This window comes from Botrytis fragariae (assembly GCF_013461495.1).
Source record: "Botrytis fragariae strain BVB16 chromosome Unknown tig00000255, whole genome shotgun sequence".
Classification (NCBI taxonomy): domain Eukaryota; kingdom Fungi; phylum Ascomycota; class Leotiomycetes; order Helotiales; family Sclerotiniaceae; genus Botrytis; species Botrytis fragariae.
Window position 1 is genome coordinate 250651 of NW_023501004.1, and position 26450 is coordinate 277100.

The 26450-nt window shown below is 43.2% G+C and overlaps 9 protein-coding genes across 9 annotated transcripts; 7 read left to right on the plus strand and 2 right to left on the minus strand.

The window, feature by feature from the left end:
* Positions 1-157: 157 nt before the first annotated feature.
* Positions 158-781, minus strand: Bfra_011857 (uncharacterized protein; the record flags this gene model as incomplete). Its single annotated transcript, XM_037342183.1, has 4 exons — positions 158-258; positions 306-425; positions 517-580; positions 644-781. 4 exons carry the CDS (start codon positions 779-781, stop codon positions 158-160), a joined length of 423 nt encoding a protein of 140 aa, XP_037187841.1.
* Positions 782-1556: 775 nt separating this feature from the next.
* Bfra_011858 (uncharacterized protein) lies at positions 1557-1971 on the plus strand (the record flags this gene model as incomplete). The annotated part of the gene is made up of 3 exons (XM_037342184.1): positions 1557-1583; positions 1615-1718; positions 1764-1971. The coding sequence occupies 3 exons, from the start codon at positions 1557-1559 to the stop codon at positions 1969-1971; spliced, it is 339 nt and encodes a 112-aa protein (XP_037187842.1).
* Positions 1972-2017: 46 nt separating this feature from the next.
* On the plus strand, positions 2018-2924 carry Bfra_011859 (uncharacterized protein; the record flags this gene model as incomplete). The annotated part of the gene is made up of 4 exons (XM_037342185.1): positions 2018-2045; positions 2087-2374; positions 2469-2817; positions 2873-2924. 4 exons carry the CDS (start codon positions 2018-2020, stop codon positions 2922-2924), a joined length of 717 nt encoding a protein of 238 aa, XP_037187843.1.
* Positions 2925-3679: 755 nt separating this feature from the next.
* Positions 3680-4667, plus strand: Bfra_011860 (uncharacterized protein; the record flags this gene model as incomplete). Its single annotated transcript, XM_037342186.1, has 3 exons — positions 3680-3795; positions 4344-4369; positions 4449-4667. Exons 1-3 carry the CDS (start codon positions 3780-3782, stop codon positions 4665-4667), a joined length of 261 nt encoding a protein of 86 aa, XP_037187844.1. The 5' UTR covers positions 3680-3779.
* A 710-nt stretch (positions 4668-5377) lies between these two features.
* Bfra_011861 (uncharacterized protein) lies at positions 5378-5760 on the plus strand (the record flags this gene model as incomplete). Its single annotated transcript, XM_037342187.1, has 3 exons — positions 5378-5546; positions 5601-5618; positions 5669-5760. The coding sequence occupies 3 exons, from the start codon at positions 5378-5380 to the stop codon at positions 5758-5760; spliced, it is 279 nt and encodes a 92-aa protein (XP_037187845.1).
* Positions 5761-5863: 103 nt separating this feature from the next.
* On the plus strand, positions 5864-6367 carry Bfra_011862 (uncharacterized protein; the record flags this gene model as incomplete). The annotated part of the gene is made up of 2 exons (XM_037342188.1): positions 5864-5956; positions 6071-6367. 2 exons carry the CDS (start codon positions 5864-5866, stop codon positions 6365-6367), a joined length of 390 nt encoding a protein of 129 aa, XP_037187846.1.
* Positions 6368-8486: 2119 nt separating this feature from the next.
* Bfra_011863 (putative haloacid dehalogenase-like hydrolase protein) lies at positions 8487-9421 on the plus strand (the record flags this gene model as incomplete). The annotated part of the gene is made up of 2 exons (XM_037342189.1): positions 8487-8503; positions 8614-9421. The coding sequence occupies 2 exons, from the start codon at positions 8487-8489 to the stop codon at positions 9419-9421; spliced, it is 825 nt and encodes a 274-aa protein (XP_037187847.1).
* Positions 9422-11021: 1600 nt separating this feature from the next.
* Bfra_011864 (putative beta-lactamase family protein) lies at positions 11022-12330 on the plus strand (the record flags this gene model as incomplete). Its single annotated transcript, XM_037342190.1, has 2 exons — positions 11022-11550; positions 11633-12330. 2 exons carry the CDS (start codon positions 11022-11024, stop codon positions 12328-12330), a joined length of 1227 nt encoding a protein of 408 aa, XP_037187848.1.
* Positions 12331-14326: 1996 nt separating this feature from the next.
* On the minus strand, positions 14327-22109 carry Bfra_011865 (putative hsp90-like protein; the record flags this gene model as incomplete). Its single annotated transcript, XM_037342191.1, has 4 exons — positions 14327-14821; positions 14870-19458; positions 19509-21811; positions 21964-22109. 4 exons carry the CDS (start codon positions 22107-22109, stop codon positions 14327-14329), a joined length of 7533 nt encoding a protein of 2510 aa, XP_037187849.1.
* Between the last annotated feature and the right edge of the window lie 4341 nt (positions 22110-26450).

The window sequence follows — 26450 nt, forward strand, 5'->3', positions numbered from 1 at the left end:
CGTGTAAACTTTTGAGATGAAGGCGTTAGGAACCCAAGGGTAGAGGCACAACCACCACACGTCTTGCGAGAGCAGTCGGCGAGGTGCACTCAAATTTGGTACCAAATTCTTGAGAATAATACTTTCTGAAACCATGTTGAAAGTGGTCCGCGCACTATCATTTCCACCTTGATGGTGTTGGTGCGAAGAAACTGATTCTATTTTCTGACAAATATGTGCCACGTTTCACAGCGGATGATGTAGTAGTTTGACATTTTACTATTCATGGTTAGCGATATGCCGAACATGGAAATGGACGAACAAACCTTGTAGTTCCAGCACGTTCGTTACGACGACGTGGTGATTCACCAAATTACTTCTTCGTATGGATTGCCTTTGAATATGGTGCTCCAGACGTAAATTAAATTTCGCTGCCCAGTGTGCATCTGGTTTTCAACATTATTGTTAGTCATGGTTTCCAAAAGAAAGAAGTTTGTACTCGATTCACTGATGTAGGGAGTGAAGGTTTGATCTTACTTACGTACAACAATCGGCCTGCAATTGCATCATCACCGAGTTGACATAGAGAGACGTCGCGGTTCTGATTCAGAAAACGACTATTTAATCAGTGATTGAAAGCAAAGGGTTGGAGTTGGTTTCATACCATAACCACTGGCATTCCCAGTGTGTTGATAAAAATCGGGTTATGGCGAGCTCGCAATGTATTTTGGTAGACTTCTCGGAGCTTTACATGAGAGGATAAGATTGCAATAAAGGAATATTGTTCGTAGTAAGATATCATTTGGTAATTATTGATAAACCGCTGTGAACAACAAATCTGTAGAAAGCAGTTTTAAGTTGGGGTTGGCGGGAGGAGGTATTTGAGGGGGAAGAAAATCGCTAGTCAGGGCTAGAAAAGCGCTAGTCAGGTCTAACTTCTCTAGATGGAAGTTGAGGAGAAAGCCAAGAAGGCAATTCTTTGAAAGGAAAGGGATTTCAAACTTCAATAAAAAATTAATTAGAATTAGAAGTTTGTGGGATTATTTTGGAACTAATATTCCTGCTTAGTCGGGAATTCGAAGACTCTCACTGGATACATCTTCTATACCCTCGAGGGTATCCTTAGCTCAGACAGAGTTTTCCTAGAATGGTTATAATCCAACTTCTTAACACTTCTTTGAGCTTCTAATCCTCTTCTCTTTCAACAAAAAACTCATACTTCCTCTTTATAGACATTATTGTCAAGTTACAATCTTTGGTAAGACTATTTCTTCTTCCCCTTCCAAGATCTTCCCATCAATACTATTCCATCTTCCATTCAAATCAAACCCTTCTCTTATCAATTTAGCGAGTTTGATTCTGACTCCAGATTGAGATAGAGAGAATCTTTCCAACAGCTGGGCCATGGTAATGCGGCTTCACAAGCTGAAAATAACTTCACTGAAAGGAAATCACCCTCGGTCTCTAGAAAGTGTTCGATGCATTCAGTAGAGACCGAGGGTGATTGATATAGATTCAAGAGTTTCCTCGTGGGTTTCAAATGTAAGTGCCAGAATCTGTTTCTGGTTTCTTACACCATGGCGGCAGTCAACGTCACCTTAACGGTCATCAACACAATTCTTCGATCTCGTTCAGGAGACACATAGGAGAAACACAAATTTCATCCTCAAAGTACTGGTGAGCCACATACACCCCAGCAGTAATCAATATCTTAGATCAGTTCAAAGTCCATTGCTTCTGTATCTGACCATGATACTAGGGCTTCAGTGATTTCTATCCCAAAGTTCTTCATTACATGTTCTGACATTTCTCTCTCTTCCGTTTATTGCAGGGAACCATGCTAACTTTGCTTTAATAAGTACCACATACACCGGTGAACGCCATCAGCACTTATATCCAAGCGGTGAGACCTACGACCAAGTACCAAGCTACTACGCAAGTGTTTCAACACAGCAAGCTGTCTTAAATGGTAAGCAGAGAATCTCGGCTTGAGAACAAACACCCAACAGAAGCAATGCAGTTATTCGAAAACGTCACCATGTTTGTTGCGTTGCGTGCTCTACAATGTATGTACCCCGGCCTCGCCTCTTCTTCTATTGCCTACTAGCATCAGATCCTTGTTGTACACGTGCTTACTCACCCAAGGTTCAAGAGAGATCTTTCCAGCAGGTGGGCCAAGCTATACGGCTTTCGAAGCCGGCTTCCAGACTCTGGGTATCACCCAGAGCCTGGAGCTTCAATCGCTTCACCATCCCAACAACAACAAGTCTATTCGCAACATGCACTGCTTCTGACCACGAATGGGTTTCAAACGTCCTGAACGGTTATCTCAACGTTTCAGACGAGTGGATCGTTCACGACAAGGCTGGCTCACCTTCTCTTGGCCGTCCAGAGAGTGTCAGGAATTGCTCGGCGTTGATCAAGCACGATCATGAGTTTATTGCTCCTCCTGACCTTCTGTTCAACAATGTCCAATTCATTCTTCGCAGTTGCATCACGGGAGGCTCAATGCGGGCCACATGGAGCGGCATACAACGGGATACCAGCCTGCAGTTCCCTTGCTTCCCAGCCTCTTTCGCTTTCGAGCCTAAGATGTAGCAGACCTCACAGCCCTGTTTACATCAGCTTTCAGGTGCTGTGCTATGTTGCTGCGTTCAAAGAGGGGGCGCAAGAGATGGATGTCCTGGGAAAAGGAGCAGTGGAGCAAGGAAACAAAACTTGGAGACAGGAAGGGAAGCTTCTTGAGGAGATGCCTGTGTTCATATTCTATCAAAGAGAACTCTTTAGCCTTGCCTCTCGACTATTAGCCCTCCATCTTTCGATAACGTCAGAGCAAAGGTATGTGTAATAAATCTTGAATCTGCAGAACACTTACTGATCTGTCTATATAAAGCCGAGCTTTCAGCTCCGACCAAGAGAATCCTGGTGCCGATGACAATATTTGATGCTGCCTGCTAGGCAGGATGAAGAGACTGGACTCACGTCTTTTATCCTTGACACAGACAACGACGACCTTTCGACTAAGCTTGAAGCATATGCCAAGCGCATGATGCTGCCGATGACAATATTTGAAGCCAATCTCCCAGTGGGCAGAGATTACTAAAGCGACGAGTAGAATCACTGGAGAAACGGAATCAGGACTTATGCAAACCAGGTGAACCAAAACATCACATGGCAACTCTGGGTTCGCAACCTCTTGTGCTCAAAGTGCAGTGGCAGCAATGAACATCATCACGATCAGAAGCAATCAATCATGATGGGGACTGATCTCGCGTACTTCTTAGCATGGATACCGAGTAAAGCTCTGGGCTAGACAATGTTGATCTGCGATAACACAATACGAAGGGAAAGGCACGAAAGGGTTTGAGATCGGTGTGGGTAGTGATAGAATTCTTATATATTAGCAATATTTTTAGTTTCTGTACCAATGCAATATGTTTCTCGCAGCCGCTTCGGCGCGTCTTCTCGGCGTTACCTTTCGTGAAGCTGGTACTGTTGGAACTTGCAACATTCCATTTATATATAACATCTGAATGGCAACTAACCATTCTCTCCTCAAAATACAATTCTTTCTCGTTCTCCAGACCACCGCGAGAGAGATCGAACAGACGTCTTTGATAACCTACTTCAAAACATGGAAACTTCCGAGAAAAACCAGAGAGGTACTCAACATTCCATGCTTTTGAGATCTTATACTGATGCTGACAATCTCGCAGTAGATCAACGTCTTGAGAGAACTCCAGCGTACCAGACGAGAGAAGGCGTCTCGCAACCATTCCGCATTTGAAAAGATACATGTGATGGGCTTTCAGTCAGGTTAGAGTAATGCTTGTCATTACTGTTCCTTTCTTAAGCAATGACGAAGACCGTCGTCCATATACCATGTATCATTGTGTATGGTGCCAGGCACCCCCAAAGACTGCGAAGCAAACTAAACAGGAAGCTGAATCCGACGTGGATAGCTCTGCTGTCACACAACCAGCATCAACAGAAGATTACGGGTGGTGGCTCAAGTTCAGGCTCCACAACCTGCTGTCTAGATGAACTAAAGCTTTTTTCGTGTCTTATGAGGAAGAATTTGCACTAAACAAGGTCGATCTGACCAATTCTACCTTACCGTCATGAAGACCCTGTCGTGGAATATTCCGGGCTTTCGATATTCTCAATCCCCCAGTTTCAAAGCCCACTTAGCTCTTCGGACCTTAAGAAGTGACGAATTACCCCCAAGAGGTTGTGATAATGAGTTCTCTACTCCTCAATACCAGGAACCTGGCCTCACTCACTTGGACTCAGCTCGTTAACAACATCTTGTCATTCAAAGCTCTTACAGCATGCAACAAAGATATCGTCAAGCTCCTTAACAGCAACAGAATCGCAACACGACCGAAATGTCAGTAAAATATATATTTTGCTTGGTCGGCACTACCAACACAATCCTGGATCCCACCTACTGTTAAATCTCTCAACAGTTTGGTGAACAGTGGCTATTTCGAAAGCCTCCACAATCGCCAAAATTGTTCGCCACCACAACGAACAACCGCTTGGAGACAGGTACAGTGATGGCCGAAATCAACGACCCGACCTTCTGCATCCAAACATTGTTCATCCCTTGGAGATGTAAGCTCGATGTGCCACCTTCATTGCACAATTACCGGTTGGGTTTGGAAGCCTCACGAGCGATTCAATGAGCTGGATTGACGACTTTTCTCTTCAATAATGTAAGTTTGTCTCAATACTTCAACTACATTCTGTTCTGAAGATCTTTCAGTGAGGCAATGATAAAGCGCCCACCTCAGCAGTCTTCAACGGCTCTTGGTAAAGCTACAGTCGTCAAATCAGATTAGCTCCTGGTGGATTCCCTGGTACACCTCTGCAATCTGCATTTCGAAGCATCTAGGCCGCTTCATTTATCATGGGCAACTTGGCCTACATTGAATTCTGCGGAAACTATCAAATCCTAGGTTCAAAAGTTCCATTAAACATGGAATGGGTCGAAGACGAAAGTGACTGTTACCACTGGTCGCTGTTCTGGCCTCGGATAACACAAAGCCCCAGGTTTCTATCACCGATCATCTTCAAAAACACCATCAGCGGTGCTATACTATCCTACTTTCACTTGCCGTCTCTAAGTACGACAAGGACAGCCACGACTGCACTAGCAGTAACTACCAAACTCGATTTCAGTTTGTGATGAAAACCGCTATTGATTTTTACTTGACGCATATCATGGCTCTTAAGACATCAGAGCAGTACGACGGAAGTGTTAATGCACATCTGACCAGCATGCGAGCGACTAACAGCTAAGCCAATCGGCGCTGACAAAACTCTCGAAAAGACGGTGGATTCTTCATCGGTAGCTGCGCGGAGGCAATGAGTGATAAAAGTGAACAAGAGAGTCATGACTCCGTCAATCACTATACATGATGATAATTCTATCACTAATCCTCTCGATCTTTCGAATTTCAACGGCCGATCTCAATCGCAACTTCGATTAGAAACACCTCCGTCATTCAACAACTCACCATCCAATTACAGTAGTCCTCCTATTACACCAGCTGTTAAAGCTCGTGCGAAACGTCTTGCAAAAAATCGGCAATCCAGCTTCTCAAAATAAAATACAGAAGCCTCAAGTTATCAATGTAAGTCTCTCTACAATCCTTCAATAATTCGGCCACTCATAATTATCTAGGTAAAAGAGAAGACCGAGGTAAAGAATGGCCAAAAATCAATGGCATATCTTTCAAAGGCCTCATGAGCAGCAGTGGAAAATATTACTGTTAAAGATCACTCTATAAAGAGACAAATGGTCTCCTTATGACTTAAGTGCTCTAAGTACAGTACTGTCACCCATGAACCAACTTGTTCGGTGGACGGAAATGGATTGATGTGGGGAATTCCTTCTACCTGCATCGCAGATCCTAGTAATTGTGGATGTTCAGAGGGTTGTGTGGAAATCATGCTCCCAAGAGATAAGCTGGTTTTTTTCTGGTATCCTCTCAGTGTCTCAATTTGGCATACTATCACCTGTGTGTGCTTGCGGGCCACATGTCTTGACAAGATTGATGTGCCCCATCATCTATTAGCCCCGAAGACACTCTCAAAAATCCAACGGTTCATAACGAATACTACCAGTCGCCATGGAATTCAATGTACAGTAATATGTCTATGGCTGGTTCTGCTGCAGCTTTGTTGTACCAGGACTGAACCATGTCACCCCACAGATGTTCTATGCTCGAAGACTTCTTTATATGACCGCTTACACATCTTACCTGCACACAGGTCATGGAGGAAGACTTGCCTTGGATTGCCTGCCCTGGCTTGGGTGAAAGCTCCAGCCAAGGACAAGTCGAAGATGATCTTACTGGGCGACGATTACGCTAGCCCATAGTGAGCTCAAACAGAGACTCTTGGGTGCTAACATACATCCACCAACCCCATTTGGACCTACACCAGGTCGTTCTCCCATGAGAACCACACCACACTAAGTCTCAAGACCTTTTTATATGACCGCTTACATGTCTCCTCCCGCAATTCAAAGAAAAGAGATATATACGGAGCAAGTTCTCCCCAAAGCTTTTCTTTTGCTTTCGATCGCTACCAATACTTTGTTGGGTCTTGTGACTCTGCCTTTTGAATCACACTTTCAAAAGTCGAGCATCGGGCTCGCCAATTGGTCTGCTCAATGGAAGAATGGGCTTGCCAACATTTCTCTGTTCCCAGTCTATCTGCACTTGATGGATATAGGAGGAAGAAGAGTTCGACGCGACCAAGTTATTTCATTAACAAACTCTTTTAATCGGCACAACAATTAAGGATATCCGATCGGTTCGAATTCGTCGGAATGGCTTTATTCGTGATGATGTCGATGTCTCAAACGGATTTCAAACCATCTTGCACACCGGAGAGCTTTGTTGGCGAGTCCGTGCAAACGGTCCACCAATGCTAACAATTGAAAGCGGGAACTGCTCAGACACTGCAAGCATGAAGTACAGGTGGTAGGTAGCACATAGCGCATCTAACAAGATCAGGGAAAGCCATGCGACGGCATATGCCGATCTTTGAACTTTTTCCCAGGATTGCTGTCGAGTTGCAAATGAAACGTGGGTCATATTCAAACACTTCCATTGTGAGCTGCCGAGAAGTGATTCGACACATTTTGCTGCCAGTCTCCGATCTGTGTACAAGAGTGCAAAGCTGAATACAAGTATGCGACTGGTCTCAACAATTGGCAGTACTGGCAAGTATTTGCTGCACTACCTTATCTCAAGAACTCGCCATTGTAGAGGTTGAAGATCACGAACCGAAGTTCCATTTGAATTGTACAAAGTCAGGTCTAAAATCAAGTATGCCAGTGCCTGGTCAAGCAAAGCCCTTCTTGGGTCAACAATTCCTTCCTTGCAATTTTATCATCGGGGTGGCAGAAGGCAAAAGCAACAAAAGCTCTCCGCTGCCATCTGACATTGGAGAGCTTCTTTATATGACCGCTTACATATGCAAAGTCCGAGAAGTCGAGAGATTGTCGATGGAAGCCTTGGTGCTAATAGCCATCCATGTACTCAACGTCCAATAAATCAGATGTTGTCGGTGAAGCACATCCAGGCTTACCTTCCGATACTAGATTTAGCGTTTTGGTACCAAGCCAGGATCGAAATGCAGGGCGTGGTGGCAACCTACATCGAGGAGGCTCTGATCGTGGAAGAGGCAATCAGTACTGTGGCGGGCGTAGTGGTCGGAAGCTCTTTTGGACATCGAAATTCTACCTCTGCGTTCAAAACAAGCGCATTCGATGTATGGAAATGTGGTGCTTGGATTGAAGGGGAAGTGAAGTAGTTATAACTTAGAAAAACGTTAGATATTAGAAATGAAAAAGGAGTGAAAAAATTGATACAGAAATTCCCGTTTTCACAAAGTGAATAATGATGCACTTACACCTGGAATCCTGATCTCTAGGTGGGTCTTTTGCTTGGTGCGGACAGAAAGCTGCAATTGATACTCCCAATCCACTCAAAGATATCAATATTCTCTAACGGAAATCCTAGATTTCCACAGACATAAAGCTCTTTAATACCATGAATTAACTTCTTCTAATGGGTAGAACTGACGTAAAACAAAACATTACAGGTTAGATTGTGATGTCGAAAGAATAGACAGATCAAAACAAACAAAATCTCGATGGTGAGAGATTGAGGCTATTTAGCCGAAGCTACTCCGAACAATAACTCCTGGAGCTTATACTTGGGTTTTAGTATCTAGGTACTTTTGTATGTCGATGTGAGTGAATCTGTTGTCTTCAAGTGGCTATCTTTTTTATGTTACTGGACTGCTGAAATTTACTATCCTGAAGTTTTTAATCGCCTCAAAAAGAATCCAACCTGAAAAGAGAGCAAGACTCAAAGGTGGTTTGCAAAATTTTCACCCGATTTCGGATTGGCACCTGCAAACAACGATAAGAGGATTACTGTGTCACGTTCTACAATACCACTATTGCTCTAGAGTCTATACCAACCATGAGCGGCAAAACTCAGTAAGCTAAGAATTTTCTAGTCCAGCATACACCACAGTCAAGAAGACGCATCACCGAGTTCATTAGAAACTATGCTCTACCAAATCGAAGAAATATACTAAGGACCCCAGATTCCCTCCCATCCGAGCATGTCTCTTCGACATGGACGGTCTCCTGATAAATACCGAGGACATGTACACCCTATGCGCCAACCATGTTCTCGCCAAATATAATCGTCCTCCCCTCCCTTGGTCTATCAAAGCTAAGCTCATGGGCGTTCCCGGCGGGTCCACCAGCTCCGTCTTCATAGATTGGGCCCAACTACCCATTTCCAAAGAACAATACGCATCAGAGCAACGCGAACAGCAAAAGCTCCATTTCCCCTCCTGTAAACCTCTCCCTGGTGTTGAGAAATTGCTCAAGGACCTGAGTACGGCACGTGATATTGAGGGGAATAAAGTACATATAGCGTTGGCAACGAGTAGTGAGAAGTACAACTTTGGATTAAAGACTAGTAAAGAAGAGACTAGGAGGTTACTTGAGGTTTTTGGAGAAGGGAGAAGGGTCTTGGGAGACGATCCGAGAGTAGAGAAGGGAAGAGGAAAGCCGGCGCCTGATATCTATTTGTTGGCATTGAGATTGATTAATGAGAGTTTGGGGGAGAATGAGAAGCCAATTCAACCAGAGGAGTGTCTTGTATTCGAAGATTCGGTTCCAGGAGTAGAAGCGGGGAGGAGAGCTGGGATGAAGGTTGTTTGGGTTCCTCATGAGGGGTTACTTGCAGAGTATAAGGGACAAGAGAAAAAAGTGTTGGCTGGGAGAATGGGTATGATGGCTGGGAATGAAGAGCAATTGGGTGAAATTGATGATGACTGGGGGCAGCTTCTTCCCAACTTGGAAGATTTTCCTTATGAGACATATGGTATTGTCGTTTCGTAGACTTTACCGTCCATTCGGATTTGGAAGCTTGATTCATCGAGCTAGACTTATTATGCGAAGATTCCTTGATGCATAAAGAACTTTATAGAAAATGGACATTAAAGCTTAGGAGGCTCGAATTGAAAGATTTGATTGCTCATAGATTATTCCATACAAAAACGGCACTCTATTAATCCAAAGCATTGTTCAACATAATGATGTCTCATGTGCAATCACTCAGTGACCACACGTCCAGAAAAAAATGACCGGAACCAGTGCCTCCTGTGTATTCACATACTTCTCCCAGTCGATAAAAACAAGCTCCTCATTTTTTGGCTCCCTCGTAGTTTGCGCATGCAAAGCTAGCATTCCACTGAAGCGAACCCCACTAAACCTTAAGCTTTCATCCATCATTCTGACTTATGTAGGGGGCCTGCACTAATCTATATCTGGGGATCTACAATATTTTCAGTTGGAAATCGGGTATACCAGTGCCGATTTAGAAGCAACGGTTGGCTTTCATTGAAAAGATAACTTGAGATCGTGGTTTCTCGTGATTTTCTATCCCGGGGCTTAGATCTCATCCGTTTAGACCGGACTGCTGTCCAATTTCCATCTGATGACAAGCGAATGTCAGGAGTATGTTCTTTGATCACTAGTAAACCCTTGAATCTTCCTTCTAGAGAAGAAAGGTCATTAAGGATCTCCTCAGAACTCTTGTACTCTATATAAACCAACCCAACGGACAAAAGGAAATTCAGAAATTTCCGAGGCCGCAATGTGAATCCAGCCTCCCGGACATGTATTCAAAAACTAGCGTTATATCCTTCTGCGGGCAAGAATCTTGATCTTCACCAAGATATTATTAAGCTTAAACCAACAGCCCTAAGTCCTATCCTCGACAATCATCTTTTAACCAATTGAAACAGCATGCAATCTTGACCCGCTCGTGGTTTAGAAGCTAGGGCCAAGACACCCACTACTATGCCTATCTTTGCGGGGCTCTCCTCAGCGACCTGTTTATAAACTTTGTGGAGAATCGCACAGGGTTGGTCAGTAATGATACCCAGTTTCGATTAATCAAATATTGAGATAGAGTTGAAATCACGGGGAAAATACACAGTATCGGTATCCGACGGTACGTACTATCCATGTGGGACACACGCGAGAATGTCTGATGAGAGTGGTTAACACAAGTTTGCAATTTCAAAGCAGTTGATGCCGGTATTCTTGGGACTGTCATTGGCTGAAGCGGCAATTTGAGGCGATTCTGGATAATATCATTCGAGCTCGCTGGACAACATATGTGGGTAATGTTGGTCTTAGATGAGACTCATGCTGACACATATGGTGGTATTGGAATAGCAACGTCCTGGTAAAATATGGTTGCGAGGCTCAATGGGTCTCAAAACTGGGTTTTCACCAATCACACAAGATGCGATTGAGAAAGCGGCAACCACCTAGGTAGTTTTCAATTACTATTTAAGAACTCTTTCCCCCATCGAAATCACATTGTCTGACATCGGTATCATTCTGATTACACTCTTCTATCTTCCAGCCTTTCTATTTTAACGGGCCATTTATCTGAAGAAATATATATATCGCTTCCTCCTACTTCATCATGAATTCATTCAAATCCAAAATCGAGTCTGCAATTTCTGCAGGCAAAATTACAGGTGCTGTCACAGTTGCCAGTGATGCTACGAAATCATTCACTCACACCTCATCCTACGGACTTCGATCTCTCGACTCCGCCTCATCTGCACCTTTGAAAACAGATGCCATCCTCGCGATTGCCTCCTGCACCAAGCTCCTAACCTCAATTTCCGCTCTCCAATGTGTTGAGCGTGGCCAATTTACACTCGATGAGGACGTCTCTCGACTCGTCCCTGAGCTCAAACTCGAGCATCTTGATATCCTCCAGGGTTTCGATGCCGAGGAAAAGCCCAAGCTTGTCAAGGCCACGAAAAACATCACGCTCCGTATGCTTCTCACCCATACATCCGGGCTAGCATACGATATCTCTACACCTGACCTGATTCGCTGGAGAGCTACACGAGGTGAATTTGCCACGCTTGACAAGGGAACCTTGATATCACGTTGTAAAACCCCATTGATGTTTGAACCTGGGACTTCTTGGGCCTATTCTAGTGCGTTCCCCCTCCTTTCCATGTCCCAAAACCTCACAAGCAAAGAAAGAAGACAAAAGCTGACAAGATTTCTCTAAAATAGCCGGTCTTGATTGGGCCGGTCTAATGATCTCACGAGCCAACAACATGACATTGGAAGAATACATGCATGAATACATCTGCGCACCCCTTGGCATCACAGATTTAACATTCCACATTGACCAAAATCCTGCTTTACTTTCACGCTTGGTTGATATGACTGTTCGCGTCGGAGGCATGACTCCCTTCGGTACCGCCGCCAATACCGCCGGTGCGCTCGTCTACACCGCGGATACTTTTTGGTCACAAGAGCAAATCGACGACGCAGGCGGAGTGGGTGTTTACATGAGTATACCCTCTTACGAAAAGGTCTTACACAGCATCACGATTTCAGACGAGAAACTTCTCAGCAAAGCGATGAATGACAGGATGTTTGAAGGGCAATTGACGGAGCCGCAATTGGCGAATCTGAATTACACACTTCAGATTCCGGAAATGCGCTATATAATGACCCCCTCAATTCCAGCCGATACGAAACTTGATCATGGGTTAGGGGGAATGATACTTCTGGAGGATCTGGAAGGGAGGAGAAGAAAAGGGGCAATGTATTGGGGCGGATTACCAAATTTGTCTTGGTGGGCTGATCGAGAAGCAGGTGTTAGTGGAATTTATGGAAGTCAGTTGATCCCTACTGGGGATAAGCAGACTGCAGAAATGTTTGAAGAATTTGAGAAGGCTGTTTATGCAGAGGTGGAGGCTTGATGGAAGAGTAGATGTCGGGGTTGGTATATATCTTTTATATAGACGAATGACTTGGAATTTTATTTACAGAAGCGAGCACAAGGTTTTCTTTTACGGTAAATTACTCTGATACCACTATAATTGGCCTAAATCCACTCCCATATCACTCAGCTTCTATGATAGCTAGAGTTCATGTATTTCGGGTAGACTCTCTGAGGTGTAAAATTGGAATTTATAATAGTGAAAGCTAGAATTTATATTAAAAGTTAGAAATTAGTGTTAGAAAAATAGAGTCTACGACTAGAAGCTAGAATCTATGTATAGATTCTGAATATATACTAGGCTAGAATCTAAATGATATAAGAGTACAAATATCTCAACTTTAAAGACATAAAAGTAATATTTTGTTCTTATAGTAGCACGAGAATAATCTACCGTTTTTTCATCTACGAGCTAGCGTCTCCGTCTATTTCTCTTTTCCACTTCTCATTCTGTCTCCATTCACTTTCCCCGCATCAAACAATCGAGAAGCGGCCATTATCAGATTCACAACACTCATCTAATCTCTATCAACATGCAACACAATCCCACAAATCTAGTCTCACAAATATCCTTTCATCTGCATCAATGATTTCAGAATTTCTCCATAAAATTTCCTTACTCTCCACCTCTCCGATTCAACAGTTGTATATAACAGCATCTAATAATCACCCATCAAACCTCTAACCCCACAACCCTTTACTTACTTCCAACAACCCTCACACATACAATCCCATCCCCAATCCTTACTCCCATCCACCCCAAGAACCAACACTAACCTTCCCAACCATCCCAACCAAAAACAACCAATCCAATTCCCAATCCCCATGCATCATCATCACTAGCTTTACTCCCCATTCCCTATTCCCTATTCTCAAGTCCCCGCCCACGAAGATAATCTCGCCGCCAGAACTTCACATCATGTATAGTCGAGTACCTAGATACATATGTGTATACAGAAAGAACCAGCTAAACGAAACAAAATAAACCAAGGCTTATTCAACGGAGCCACATTCCCTGAACACTTCATTCACATGCACCCCGATGCAGAGGAATAAAAATTTCAACTCCATGCTCTATACTCAATTGAGATCTTCTTGATCTCGAGGATCCAAAATCCCCCATCAAAAGAAATCACATCGCCTGCTTACAAGTCAAATTCTCTATGCCGTTTGTCTCCATCTTAATATCATTTAATCACAACTAATTGCTCAAAGAAGAAAAAACAACTGTACTCGGAGGCGACTGCAGGAATTTCTTTTTCAATTGTCTACAATGAATATGTACTATTTCCCAACCTGGTATCATTCATGCTATTCTACTGACATACCATTCATTGATCAAACCATCAAATCCTCCATCAAATTTCTCACCCACTGACATCCTAGTCCTCATCTCGCCTATCTTCCCCATCTCTTCTGCGACTCTACTCCCCTCAAAAAGACCCATCAAGCCCATCAAACCATCAAGCACGCCATTCACCCATCCATCCAACCAACCATCCTATCGAATTCGTATCCATATTCTCATTCCAACCCAAATTTTCCTTTCCTTCCTCTTCCCACCTCTTATCCACCGCATCAATCACCATGCAAAAACTCGTAATCGCAATGCCCAAAAACGCCACCGCTACACCCAAGAAGTCTGATAAATCAAAAACCAAACAATGTATCACGAAGGGATATCTAAAGTCTCCATCCATGTCTTTATCCTCTGCTGCCATATCTCAACTCACGGCTTTGTACAAAAATTGCCTTCGTAACGACCGTCTCATATATAAATAATTCTTCGCCTTTATCTTGACCTTGTTTTCCTCCGCTCTCGTATAAATTTTGGTTTGTTTTCCTTGTTTTGCACCAACCTTTCGTTCAGATCCGCGATTAACCAATATCTGCCATGGAACATAGGCTCAACCAAGTTGTGCTAGTTCCATTACCCATCTTCATCAACACGAGAAGTGTTTACCCGTCAAGACTTCTCATGCTGCCGGTTTACTTCTAGGCGATAACTCTTCATCGCCAGTCCTAGCTGCCTTCGTCATCCCATTCAAAGCACGATTCTCGTGAATCCCATCAACCCCATCAGTCAATTGACGACCTTGGTCCTCCCCAGTAGGTGTTTTATCGAGGTCATCCAAATACATTTGCGTAACAGATAATCGATGCGGCTCATTTTTAGCTGTTCCATATGGATGAAAAGGAGTCGGCGTGGCTTCTCCAGATAAATGTGATGCTGATGGCGATCGATTTAGAGGTGAGGGTGAAAAACTACTTTCGACAGAGTTTGTTCGTGCCGCTCGATCTGCGGGTGAAGAAGAAGCACCTCGTTCATTCTCATCTATAAAAGTGTCCTTTGCGTTGGGGAGAGAAGGAGCTCTTGCACCATTTGTAACTTTGTCATCTTTTGCCCCTTGAAGGATGTCTCGTGCCACTTTCTTGGCATCTGCATTAAGGTTTGGTAGGGAGAGGGGAGTCTAGTTGATATTAGCATTTTCCCTCTAGAAGTCTTTTGTACAACTTGCCTGTTGAAGATATTGATCTAATTTCTTCTTCAAAATTCCCGATCTAACAGGTTTGGCCAGATAATCATTCATACCAGAAGCCAAGCACTTCTCCCTATCTCCTTGGATGGCAGATGCTGTCATCGCAATGACAAGAATACCTCTGACTGCATCGATTGGATCTTTGCGTAACAATTTGGTGGCTTCATATCCATCAAGAACTGGCATTTGCACATCCATAAGAACAATATGATATGGGGTGCCTTCGCGAGCCTTTTGTCTAACGCCCTCCACAGCTGCCATTCCATTGTCATAAGCATCAATAATTTTAAATCCCAATTTTTGCATAAATTGAATAGCAATCTTTTGATTAATAGGATTATCCTCGGCAATACAGATACGCAAAGCATCTCGACTCATATGAGAGAAATCGTTGAATTCAGCGGGAACTGGTTCTACGCCTGGGGCCTCAATGGGTTTTTGTATAGCTTCCCGCGGAGGTTCGTACTGAGTATCTCCTGCAGAAACTTCCGGATTGGCTTTATTGAAAGTTACAGAGAACCAGACAGTCGTGCCTTGGTTTTCGACACTCTCAAGCTCTATTTGTCCACCCATCATTGATTCTATGAGTGACTTACAGATACTGAGTCCGAGACCAGATCCCCCGTAACGACGAGCTGTGGAGTTGTCTGCTTGAGAGAAAGGTTTGAACAATTTGAGCAGCTGCTGCCTTGGTATGCCAATTCCAGTATCCTTGATCCAGAAAGTCAACTTAACGGCATCTTTGGTTTCCCAATCTGTTTTAGCACCAACAGTGATAGAACCATTCTCGGTGAATTTCAAACTATTACCAATGAGATTACCAAGAACTTGGTGGAGTCTGACCGGATCTCCATAGATCAGAGATTGCGGAAGATTAATATCTTGGATGATTTCCACATTTCGAGAGCTCCTTTTGTCTCTATTGCTATATGAAACAGATCTGACAACTTCTCGTATCATCTCATCAGCATTGAATGCTACAATGAAAAGCTTCATCTTATCAGCTTCCATCTTAGAGAAGTCTAGAATATCGTTAATGACAGTAAGCAGTAGATCCGCAGAAACACGAATCGAGTCAGCCATCTCCGCTTGCTCCTTACGAAGATCGCTATCACGGAGAAGCTCCGAATTTCCAATGACTCCATTCAAAGGAGTGCGTAATTCGTGACTTACGTTTGCCAGAAAGATAGATTTGGCTTTAGCAGCTTCTTCGGCCAATTTGACATTGCGAAGTGCCTCCGCCTTTGCCAAATTAGCGTTTGTCTCAGCCTCCAAAGCTTTAGCTAAAGCTCTTCTCTGCACATCAACCATAGAATTGTTAAAGGCCGAAACCTTTTCTACTTCTTTCAAAGTCAAGGCATTTGAATAACTAATGCCGATTTGGTTGACAAGCAATTGGAGGACTGTAAGGTTTCTATCGGTAAAAGCGTTTGGTTGACCTTCCAAATAAAGAACTCCAAGTAATGGTTTGATGCCGTGGCATATTGGAATAGCGATGACTGATTTCCCCAGGGGGTTGCGTGCAGACCAAGCAGGATTAACATTACTAAACCTCTCATCATTAATGAGATCAGGTAGGAATACAGTCTCGCGAAATCGAGTGCAATAAAGAATGACCCCTTCGGCAACCAGTGCCGTTTCACTCAGAGGCAGCCCAGGTATATGAGCCACAGCACCTTTCTCCGGGTCACCACTAGCGGCTATGCTCCACCCAATGGGATCTTCTTCTTCGACGACGATCGCAGCGACTGACGCCAAGCCTCCACAATTCTGCAGAATAATCTCACACATCGTTTTGAGCAATTCATCGACCTGGAGAACACTAGAAATGACTTGCGAACTTTCGAGAATGGATGTTAAATCCAGCATATCTAGAGCTGGAAGCCCAGAGCCAGCATCAGGTCTCGCGGAGCCTCCTTGCCAGGCTCCAATTCTATCACCTTTCGTCTCAGAATCATTGGTATGAGCCCGTTGCCGCTCGTCATTCTCATCCCCTTCTAGAGTACGGTATGGCGTAGGTGCAGAATCGCCAGCAAAATCTGTTTGCGTGCTAGTTTCGATATATCGAAGGTTGTGGGTGGGTCCTTGCAGAAGAAGGCTATGTACCATCTCAATATGTCTGGCAATTCCTCCTGCTCCAAATTGTCGGTACAACATGATTGTTTCTTGCAAAGCCGCCTTTGCTGGCCTTCGCGAACCGGCGCGTAAGAGAAAGCCTGCAAGGAGAAAATTCCCTAAAGCCTCCTCGAAGACAAAGTCGTGTGAAGAAGCATGATCCAAAGCTTCTTCGTAATGTCTCAACGCCCCTCCATGATCATTCTCCATTTCGGATACCTGAGCTGCAAGCAACTTTGACCAAGCCAGATAGTTGACATCTGAAACAACCTGCCAATCCTCAATCTTTTTCTGGAAGTAAGAAACTTTGTCCTTAGTATTGTTTAATGCTTTACCAAGATCCCATCCACTATCTCCTTTGGGGCTTTGAGTCGCCGCTTGAACAGAGTCTTGTTTTTTGGCCCAAAAATATGCAGCCAAGGAAAGACCATGAAAGAACATTGTGAAGCGTGTGTTGCGAATAGACCATAGAGAATCTACCTGCTCCAGGAACGCCTCACCCATAGTGATGGCTGCAGAGTAATGGCCGTACAAAAATAGAGGGACAATCTCAAAGCCTTCATAAATCATAATCGACCGATCACTATTGGTTAAGGTATTCCTCAGCCATGCTTTGTACAATAGAGAATTGTGCGAAGCATCATTGAGACATTCTGTTGGTGAAGTAATTATCGTCTTGCCTTGCAGCGCTCTGCAAACTTGTCTAAGGACGATGAGCATGGTCCCTCCTCTGCTGTCCACCTGCCAATCAGGCACTTCTTCACAACCATAAGTGCAGAATGATTCAAGATCTGCCAGGTTCTCTGAGGCAAAAAATTTGAGTGTGCCTACGAAACCGAAGTTGAGTATCGTCGACATTCTGTCGCCGGCCTGAATGGTGTACTCTAATGCTCTTTCCAATTGGCCGAGTGATTGTGAAAGCGGCCAGTGAATATGCCCAACGAAGAGAGAGTAGATGGTTCCGCCACGGCCCAAGGTGTAAATGTCTCGCCATCGATCCATGAGTGCCAATGATACATTCCCCATATCGCTTGCGAACCCAATCATATTAAATCGCGTGATTGCTATGGTAGCCAGGTGAAGAAACGCCATCCCGGCTTGAGGAAAACTGCCCCGCTTTAAATGAGTCTGGACCATGACAATTGTCATTTGGTAGAAAGTTAAATTATCGGACCAAAAGGCAGCATTGATGGTTTCCACCAAAACGGCGCCGACAGCAGCAAGATTGGAGTCTTCCATCATTGGTTTGTCAATAACGAGTGTCGCGGCGATCGATTGAATCTCCGATGAGAGACGTTTGAAATCATAGTCACACTTTTCGAAACTAGGATTCCCATCAACCTCGATATCCAAGGCAGCCAAGCATTGTTTCAATGCCTCAAAAGCACTCTTTGAGTCGCCTTCTTGTGAAAAAGTGCGACTTTGAAGTACCCAAGCTGGAGATTTATCAACCGGAGTTTTTGCGTTTTGGAAGATGATCGCCAATAGTCTTTTTGTTTCCTGGTATTGTCCCATGTAGAGATAACATTCTGCAGCTCTGGTGTAGAGTTGAAGTGTCTCGTCATAATAGCAATCAGGTTCATCGTCATTCCATGGATTCTTTTGCAACAACTGAAAGCACACAGCATAAAATCTTGCAGCAGTCGGTCGAGCTCCACTCTCTGCAGCGGCCGTGGCGCAATTGAAGAGTAACTTCCTGAATGAATGTCTGTGTAGCACCCGTTCAACAATAACATCAACGCATTCACAAATATGTGAGGCCGTCACATCTTGAGATCGCTCATCAGCACTATAGTATTTCATGAGCGTTTGCGCAATGATGAAATGCATTTTGGGGCCATTGCACTCTCGTAGTGATGATGCAGCTTGAATGTAGCGATCATGTGCGAAACGAAAGCGATCATCATCTTGTGTTGCGACAATGATATAAGCTTGAATGGCAGCTTGAAGCCCACCAATGGCATCTTGTTGAGTGTGTGACAAACTATAATATCGATCCGGCGGACATTCAACCATGTGGTTTTCAGAATCAAACTCGCCGCTCATAAGTTTTTGGACCAATTCGAATGAGAATGTCGTTCCAACGAGGGAAGCCCAGGCAAGAATTGACCTAGAGGCTGGAGGTAATTCATTTAGACGGCTCGTGACGAACTCAGTATTTAATACCTCATCATAACTCTTGGTTTCGAAGTTCTTGAATATCCTGTCGAGATCATATTTCCAAACATTTTCCTTGTAATCATACCATATACATTGTTTTCTGTGGCAGCTGTCTAACATCTCACGAATATAAAACGGATTACCTGCCGTTTTGGATTGGATGACAGCGGATAAAGGTATAATTTCATTTTTTGGTCGACAAAGAGTGGCAGAAATGTACTCTAGAATATCGTCTTCGGTTAAGGGTTTGAGCACTATTCGAGTAACCCCGATACCATTATGCTTAATGTGCCCTGGATAAAGTTAGCGCTCTTCGTATTTTCAAAATTCTGGGCATGCAAACTGATACCCTCAACGCCCGGGGGCTCTAGTATTCCCTTTATTCTTTCAGGTAGAGTATCTTCAGGTCGATAAGTTACAATAATAACCATTTTCATGCGTGCCGATATGATTTGAGCTATCAGATCTAGAGATTCGTCGTCTGCAAACTGTAGATCATCCAGACAAAAACATATAAATTTGTGTTGTGCAAAAACTCGAAGTACATCAAGGAATGTGTTCATCAACCGCACCGATTTAGTCGAAGATCCTGCCCGAAGGAAATCTTGAGAACTCTGTGAGCCCAGAGTGAGATTGTAAAGACTACCTTGGCTCGAAGGTGAAGAGTCACGGCGTCTGAACTCTGCCCTGAGACTTTTATTGTACCCTTGAGGAAATTGCCCGGAAGGATTGGTTGAAGGCATGGGACCAATCAAGAATTCAGGCAGGCCTAGTACTTTATGGAGTAGTGGCCATGCGGGTCTGACGTATTGCTTCAGTAACGCGTGAAACGGGGTATCTGTATTACTTTCAGAGAATACTTGCTTAAACAGACTTGATAAAAGTTTAAGCACTGGTCCGAATGGTGTCTTCTTGGCACTGTCGAATTTCGAGCTTGCAAAATATCCCCGCCGCCTCGCTTCTATATGGACTGATTGCACCAGACAACTCTTTCCAAGTCCAGCTGCCCCTGCTATACTTATAACCTCACATCTCCCTTTGCGCCGAAATTTAGTGGTGTTCCGTGTACTAATCAGACTTCCTGCTCCCTCAGAAGATCCCTTTTCCCCGGTCATACTATCTACAGGACTTTTTGTATCCTGGGACAATAATGAATTATTCCTCTCCCAAACCTTTAAATTTGTACCTGAACGGTAAGAATCATCTACGGAGTTCTCTTGAGAATTTGCGGCGGATCGATATTGACTTGAACTGCTTCTATGAGTTCTGTAATCCGTAGGAAACAACATGTTGTTAGTATTAAGTGAATTTGACCTCCCCTCGGCCGAACTTGTGTTATCTTCGCTAGAGAAACTTTCCGCAGCCATGGCGTCAAATGCGTCGAGACGTCCGTCAGACAAACTAGAGCCAGATGATAAACTGTTCATGTCCTGTCTCTGTGAGTTTAGGTGACGTCGAGAGACCTTGTCGATAATCTTGACTACCTCGTCATGCTCATCGGATCGTCCAATCATGATAGAAGGAAGTATAAAAAATGAAGAAACGTCTTTCGTAGCAATACTCCAATTCTTTAAAGCATTCGAGTCTCCAGCTCCCAGAAGCCTCCGTACTTCTACAAGATCGTGTCGTAGCCCTGAGACGGAATGGTACCTTTCCATAATATTTTTGGCCGTCATTTTTTGTATAATTTTACTGATGACGTCTGGAATGTCTAGTCTGATACTTGAGACCGATGGGAGACGTCGCCCTAAAACACCTTGTATAATATCCATCGGAGTTTCTCCTTCGAAGGCAGGCTGTTGGGTGAGCATAGTCCAAAACAATATTCCTAATGAGTAAATATCTGTCCGACTATCAGGTTCAGCAGGCATACGACCGGTCTGTTCTGGTGACATATATGTAAGTTTAGTCTTCGCGCCCAACTCTTTCGTTAATGTAGACCATCCCGTACTTGTGAGGCCATGTTCGAAAGTTCGGAGGCCCGAACCAAAATTGATCAATTTGACTCGGCCTGTTTCCACATTCATGTGAAAAGCGTCTCCCCTAATCTCCCCGTGGACGAGACGCTGCCCATGATGTAGAATCTCTAAGCATTCGGTGGCACCCACTGCAAAGTCGAGAAAAGCCTGCAATGGTACCACTTCATTCGGCGAGAAGGAATCGTCCCGAAATGCCTCATGCCTATTCCCTACCCTTCTTCCCTTATACCAAGCGGGACCATAATCCACCATTTTTTGCAGGTAGTTGTATCCTGGATGTTCGAAGATGCATACCACAATAGGGCCTTTATCGCCTTGTTGACTCGGTAACCTCACCAAATCTACTGGTCTTATAATATGGTTGCCATCCGGGTCCACGGACCTTATTACATTTTGACATATATGGAATGCTCGCTCTTCTCTCAGGGCGTGAGCTGAAATGCGCGCGATGACTGGTATCCCACTTGAACTACGTGCGCTCTGGACGCTCCCGTGGTCGGAAACATCGTCGTGAAGAATGCCGGAATCACTTCCTCCATGTTCACTATCTGTGTTACGCGTCCTACTTGTGCCTCTAGTTCCAGGTCGAGAGGAATTTTGGTCGGAGCGCGAGGTTGTATTGCTGTGTCGACTTTGGGTGGAAGTATGCTTTGTTCCGTTGACCTGCCTGTTTGTAAAGATTGTTCGTCAGTATCATTATCCCCGAATAACCAGCAGCACAAATCCGCCAGTTTGCTCATCCGTCATCTGCCTATCTGCGCATCAACTCATCTACGCCATGCCCATGAAATTTACCTGGAAGAAGTGTGTTCTACTTACCAATTATCATAGCTAGAGTGAAAAGGCTCTTTCGATTCGTCCCAAGTGTAGCCAGCGATCTGGGCCAGTCTCTCAAATATCCTCGGGGGCGGATCCAAAACACCATCAAATTTGAAATCATCCCCCGCGGGCAAAATTCCCTCCATACCTAGCACCGGAAAGCTTTAATTCTGCTCGTATCGCCAACCAAATCCCAAATCCCAAATCCCTTCACCCACTTTCTCTCATTGCCTTATTCGTAGGTTCGAAGATCGTTTTGATCGGATAAGATAAATTGATGTGACGAAACACAGGGGGAGGGGTTAAGCAACTAATCGGTAGGTACAAATCTTCGATTTTGGAGGAGATCGATATTTGGGATTTCGACCTTTGGCGGATTTGTCTTTAGAGACGGGCTCGATGTGCTCGATGGCGGGACTGGGGTTGTTGCGTTAATGCGCCTGATTGAAAGTAGCTTAGTAAAAATATCTACGTCACTACTGAGTTCAGGATAATATAAAATGGGAAAATCACTGGATACGAAGCAAGGTTTATTTTTTTAATCGAGAAAATCCAAACGCCTTGACGCCTCACATTGTTGTTGTTGTGGTACGATACGAGGCTAGATGGTGTGTTTGTATTCCAGGGTAGATCGTACAGAAGCGCATTCAAACCCATCTAGAAGGATTTTAGATGATAGACGAAGGAGTATGTATGTAACTAGACAGGTAGTTACTTAGTCACAGCATTTATTCTCTATAGATTGCATCAAAGTTCGAAACTTCCCGTGCCTAGGTATCCGAATCCATATACCAGTGTATCTACTACTAGGTACTCCTCACAGTAGCTCCTCACAACATCGCACGGAGATGATCATCCGGCGGCGAGTTGATCATCCATTGAGATATCCCAACCTGGAACATGTACCAAGTCAGATTTTTCTCAAAAACTGGGGCCTTTTATTCATTTTTTATTCGCCCCTTATCGATATTAGAACGGTAATGGCGGGGAATATCGCAATATGTATAATTCCCATTAGGTACTTCAACATATGCATACTGGTATCCATTCTGCATCTGCGTCTAGACTTCGGCAAATACTCCAAGCCCGCCCACCAGTTCGAATTTGAATCGTGAAAGATCTAGATACCAAGGTAGGGCACAGGCTGAGACAGGGTAATGTTCTTAGCAAAACCCTAAATATTTCAAGAGTGGATATAATACCTACAAATTTCAGCATCCTCTACTTGTAACTTTCATCTACTCCTCATATATTTCCACCACTCATCTCGGTTTGAATCAGCATTTAGATACCAGAATAAAAGCATCCCATGAATACTGAATACTACCTAGATTTATACCTCAATTTTCATAGTCCCCACTTCAAATCGAGCACATAAGAACTCTCATACCCCAATATCAAGCCCTCATGACTCATTCCTTTGTGCTCTTCCTCCCCTTGATTTGCTATTCAATGAAAGAACATTCTCGCTTATTTCCATAACCACTTCTACCTGCCTCTCCATTCTATTTATCTATCCTACTTCTTCAACATGGCACCTCATATCCTCATATCCTCATGTGTTCTCATCACCATTTCCATCTCTTCTTACAACCATGGTTATCCTCTCCTAGGCTTGTTAATAGGTTATCATGTCAATGATGATATATAATATTATGATCCTATCTGGATTTCTCAAATCACTAGATATGCCTATATCCTCATTTACATACTTGGGTAATATTCTTATAAAAATCAAGTGATCAGCTCTTTCCGTCCTATCCGGTAGAACAGTTTTCACCTGACGATTATGACTCGATAATCACATCTAATTTACAATTATCCACATGTTCTCCTTTTTCCTCAATCTACCGTCTATTCACCTTCTTCAACCGAAGATTCAATATTCTTACTTACCTTTATAATATTTACATTCTCCCTCTACAATTATTCCTGTACTCATTGTGTTTGATGGATATTGTCATTCATTCTTATAATCTCCTCATATATACCTCTCTCTCTTTCAAACTAACATTTGCTCTCATACATTTTCGCTTACCCCCTTAGCACTTCCATCTTCTTTTATTTCTTTTGTTCCTCTAAAATTATCACTTACTCTCATATATATATATATATATATATATGTACATTCATCTCTTTCGCTAATAATCACTTCCGCCCCGACTCTTCAAGCCCTTCGTTTTTTCCGTCTCAAAACATCATCAATTCCTCCCTATATCAACAACTCCCCTTCTCAATCTTTCATCGAACCCAACTATCTATACATTCAAAATCTCACAGTCAGACATTCCTCTCCAACTTTCAAGAAAGATCCATAGTCATTTTCTAATCTATCAATCTCTTCGAAAAGTTCCTGATGCAGTAAACCATCCAAGCATCACTAGGTACAACACGATTCTAGGGCGTGTTCTAAACTTTTGAATTACCAAGGGGTATTCACTACTCATATACTAGATTCAATCTCTATCTTATCCAAATCATTGGAAACATATCACAACCATTTCGAGACTTTTCCGTCTATCAATGTACATTCAGAACACATCGCTGAAGTAAAAATCAGCGCCAAAAATTATATGATTCAAAATGCAACCTAATCATTCGTTCCTGGTCTCTGTATGTACGAGTATATCTAGGTCCATATATCCTCTGATCCAGAGCTCTTGCGTTAAATCTCATATTCGATAAGCAGTCAAAGAGATGAACCATGTTAGACAGTTATTATTACCTTGGCTGTTAGATTTTAGAATTCAATATCAGGAAAGAATTCAAATAAGCAAATGTTATTTCTTCTGCTTCTTCATCTTTCATATATCTACAGTATTCCACATCTCTTAAAACATATCTCATTCCATTCCATCTAGGATCTCACGTCTCTTTTAAATACCAAGCCACAACAAGACAAGCATCAATCCCCCTCCCTCAAACTTCAAACTGAGCTTTTATTCTTACATCAATATCTGCCTCAATCAATAAAACATCTGAAATTCATTCATTTTTTTTACCTCCTTTCTCCTACCTGAAACTAAATGTGCGAATCCACTCATCTCCTCAACCTCCTCAACCTCCTCCAACCCCCTCCCACAAACAAGAAATCTCAACCCTCCAAATTCTCAACCAATCATCCAAAGTTCATATCTATAATAAAAATAAAAAAAAACCAACAATCTCAACCAACATCCGAAAAGATATACAAAAGAAAACTTACATACCTGTTTTCACAATCCTGAAGCATCTATCTCATCTCAGCCCATACTTTTCCATCCCATATCATTATATTATCCTTTTCTATGCCACACCATTGTTCCCATTTCTCTCCCCAAACTATCTTCTTCCCCTTCTATCTCAACCCCCAAGAATCCCAGATCTCATCATACAAAGATATACAAAGATTCTCTCACTATGCATACATCTCCAGCAAGCGTAAACCACCCCCCCCCCCCTTTTCAAGAGAAAAAAGCATCAAGAAAAGCATACCAAAACACGACATAAAGAATGGAATACCCGACTCTTCTTTCCTCTCCCTGTTTCCTCCATTCTCTCTACTCTCCAGCTATACACTAGCTATTTACTCACCTATTTATCTATCCCTCTATCTATCTAACCGTTTATCTATCTACAAATATCTATATTTATATTTATATTTATATTTATCACCTGAATAATGTTCCTTCTTATCAAATTTTTATTTTATTCAAATCCATTTCCCATTTCCCATACAAGCCAAACCAAATCAAACCAAACCAGAAAAGAAATAATACCTACCTACCTACCTACCTACCACTCAACTCAACTCAACTCAACACATTTCTTCATCATTAACAAAATATAACAAACAATACATCATTTATCCCATTAGCCTATCTCCTCTCCTCCCATCCGCTATCCGCCATCACATCACCACCAATATCAACAAATACATAGTATAAGATAAACACACAAACCTCCCTACAAACTCTCACAAGCTTCTACAAATTCCCTTTCTCCCTCTTCCAACTACCATATCCAATCCCCAATCCCCAATTCCAACCCACCATCCTCTCATCCATATGCAACTCCCCTCCCTCAACCATCGCATGAAACTAATTCCATTTCCATTTTCATTTTCATTCCCATGTCCACTTCCACTCCCACTTCCACTCCCACTCCCACTTCCACTCCCACTCCCACTCCCACTTCCACTTCCACATCTATCACACATGCCCTCTTTCCTCTCCACTCATACATAGCGCCATCTCCACTAAACAAATCCAAATTTTCTATTCTCTCTAGTCGCACACGTATACACATGCGTATCTACCTGCATGCATTCATACTTTCATACTTTCCAGCCACATCAGTTATACATACTAAGTTTATACACACATGAACAAATACCAATATTATAAAGATAACCCTACCTACCTACCTACTATTCATCACAAACCCCCAACTTCAATAACCAAGCAAGTCAATTCACAATTCAAATAGCCAAAAAAAATATGTATATA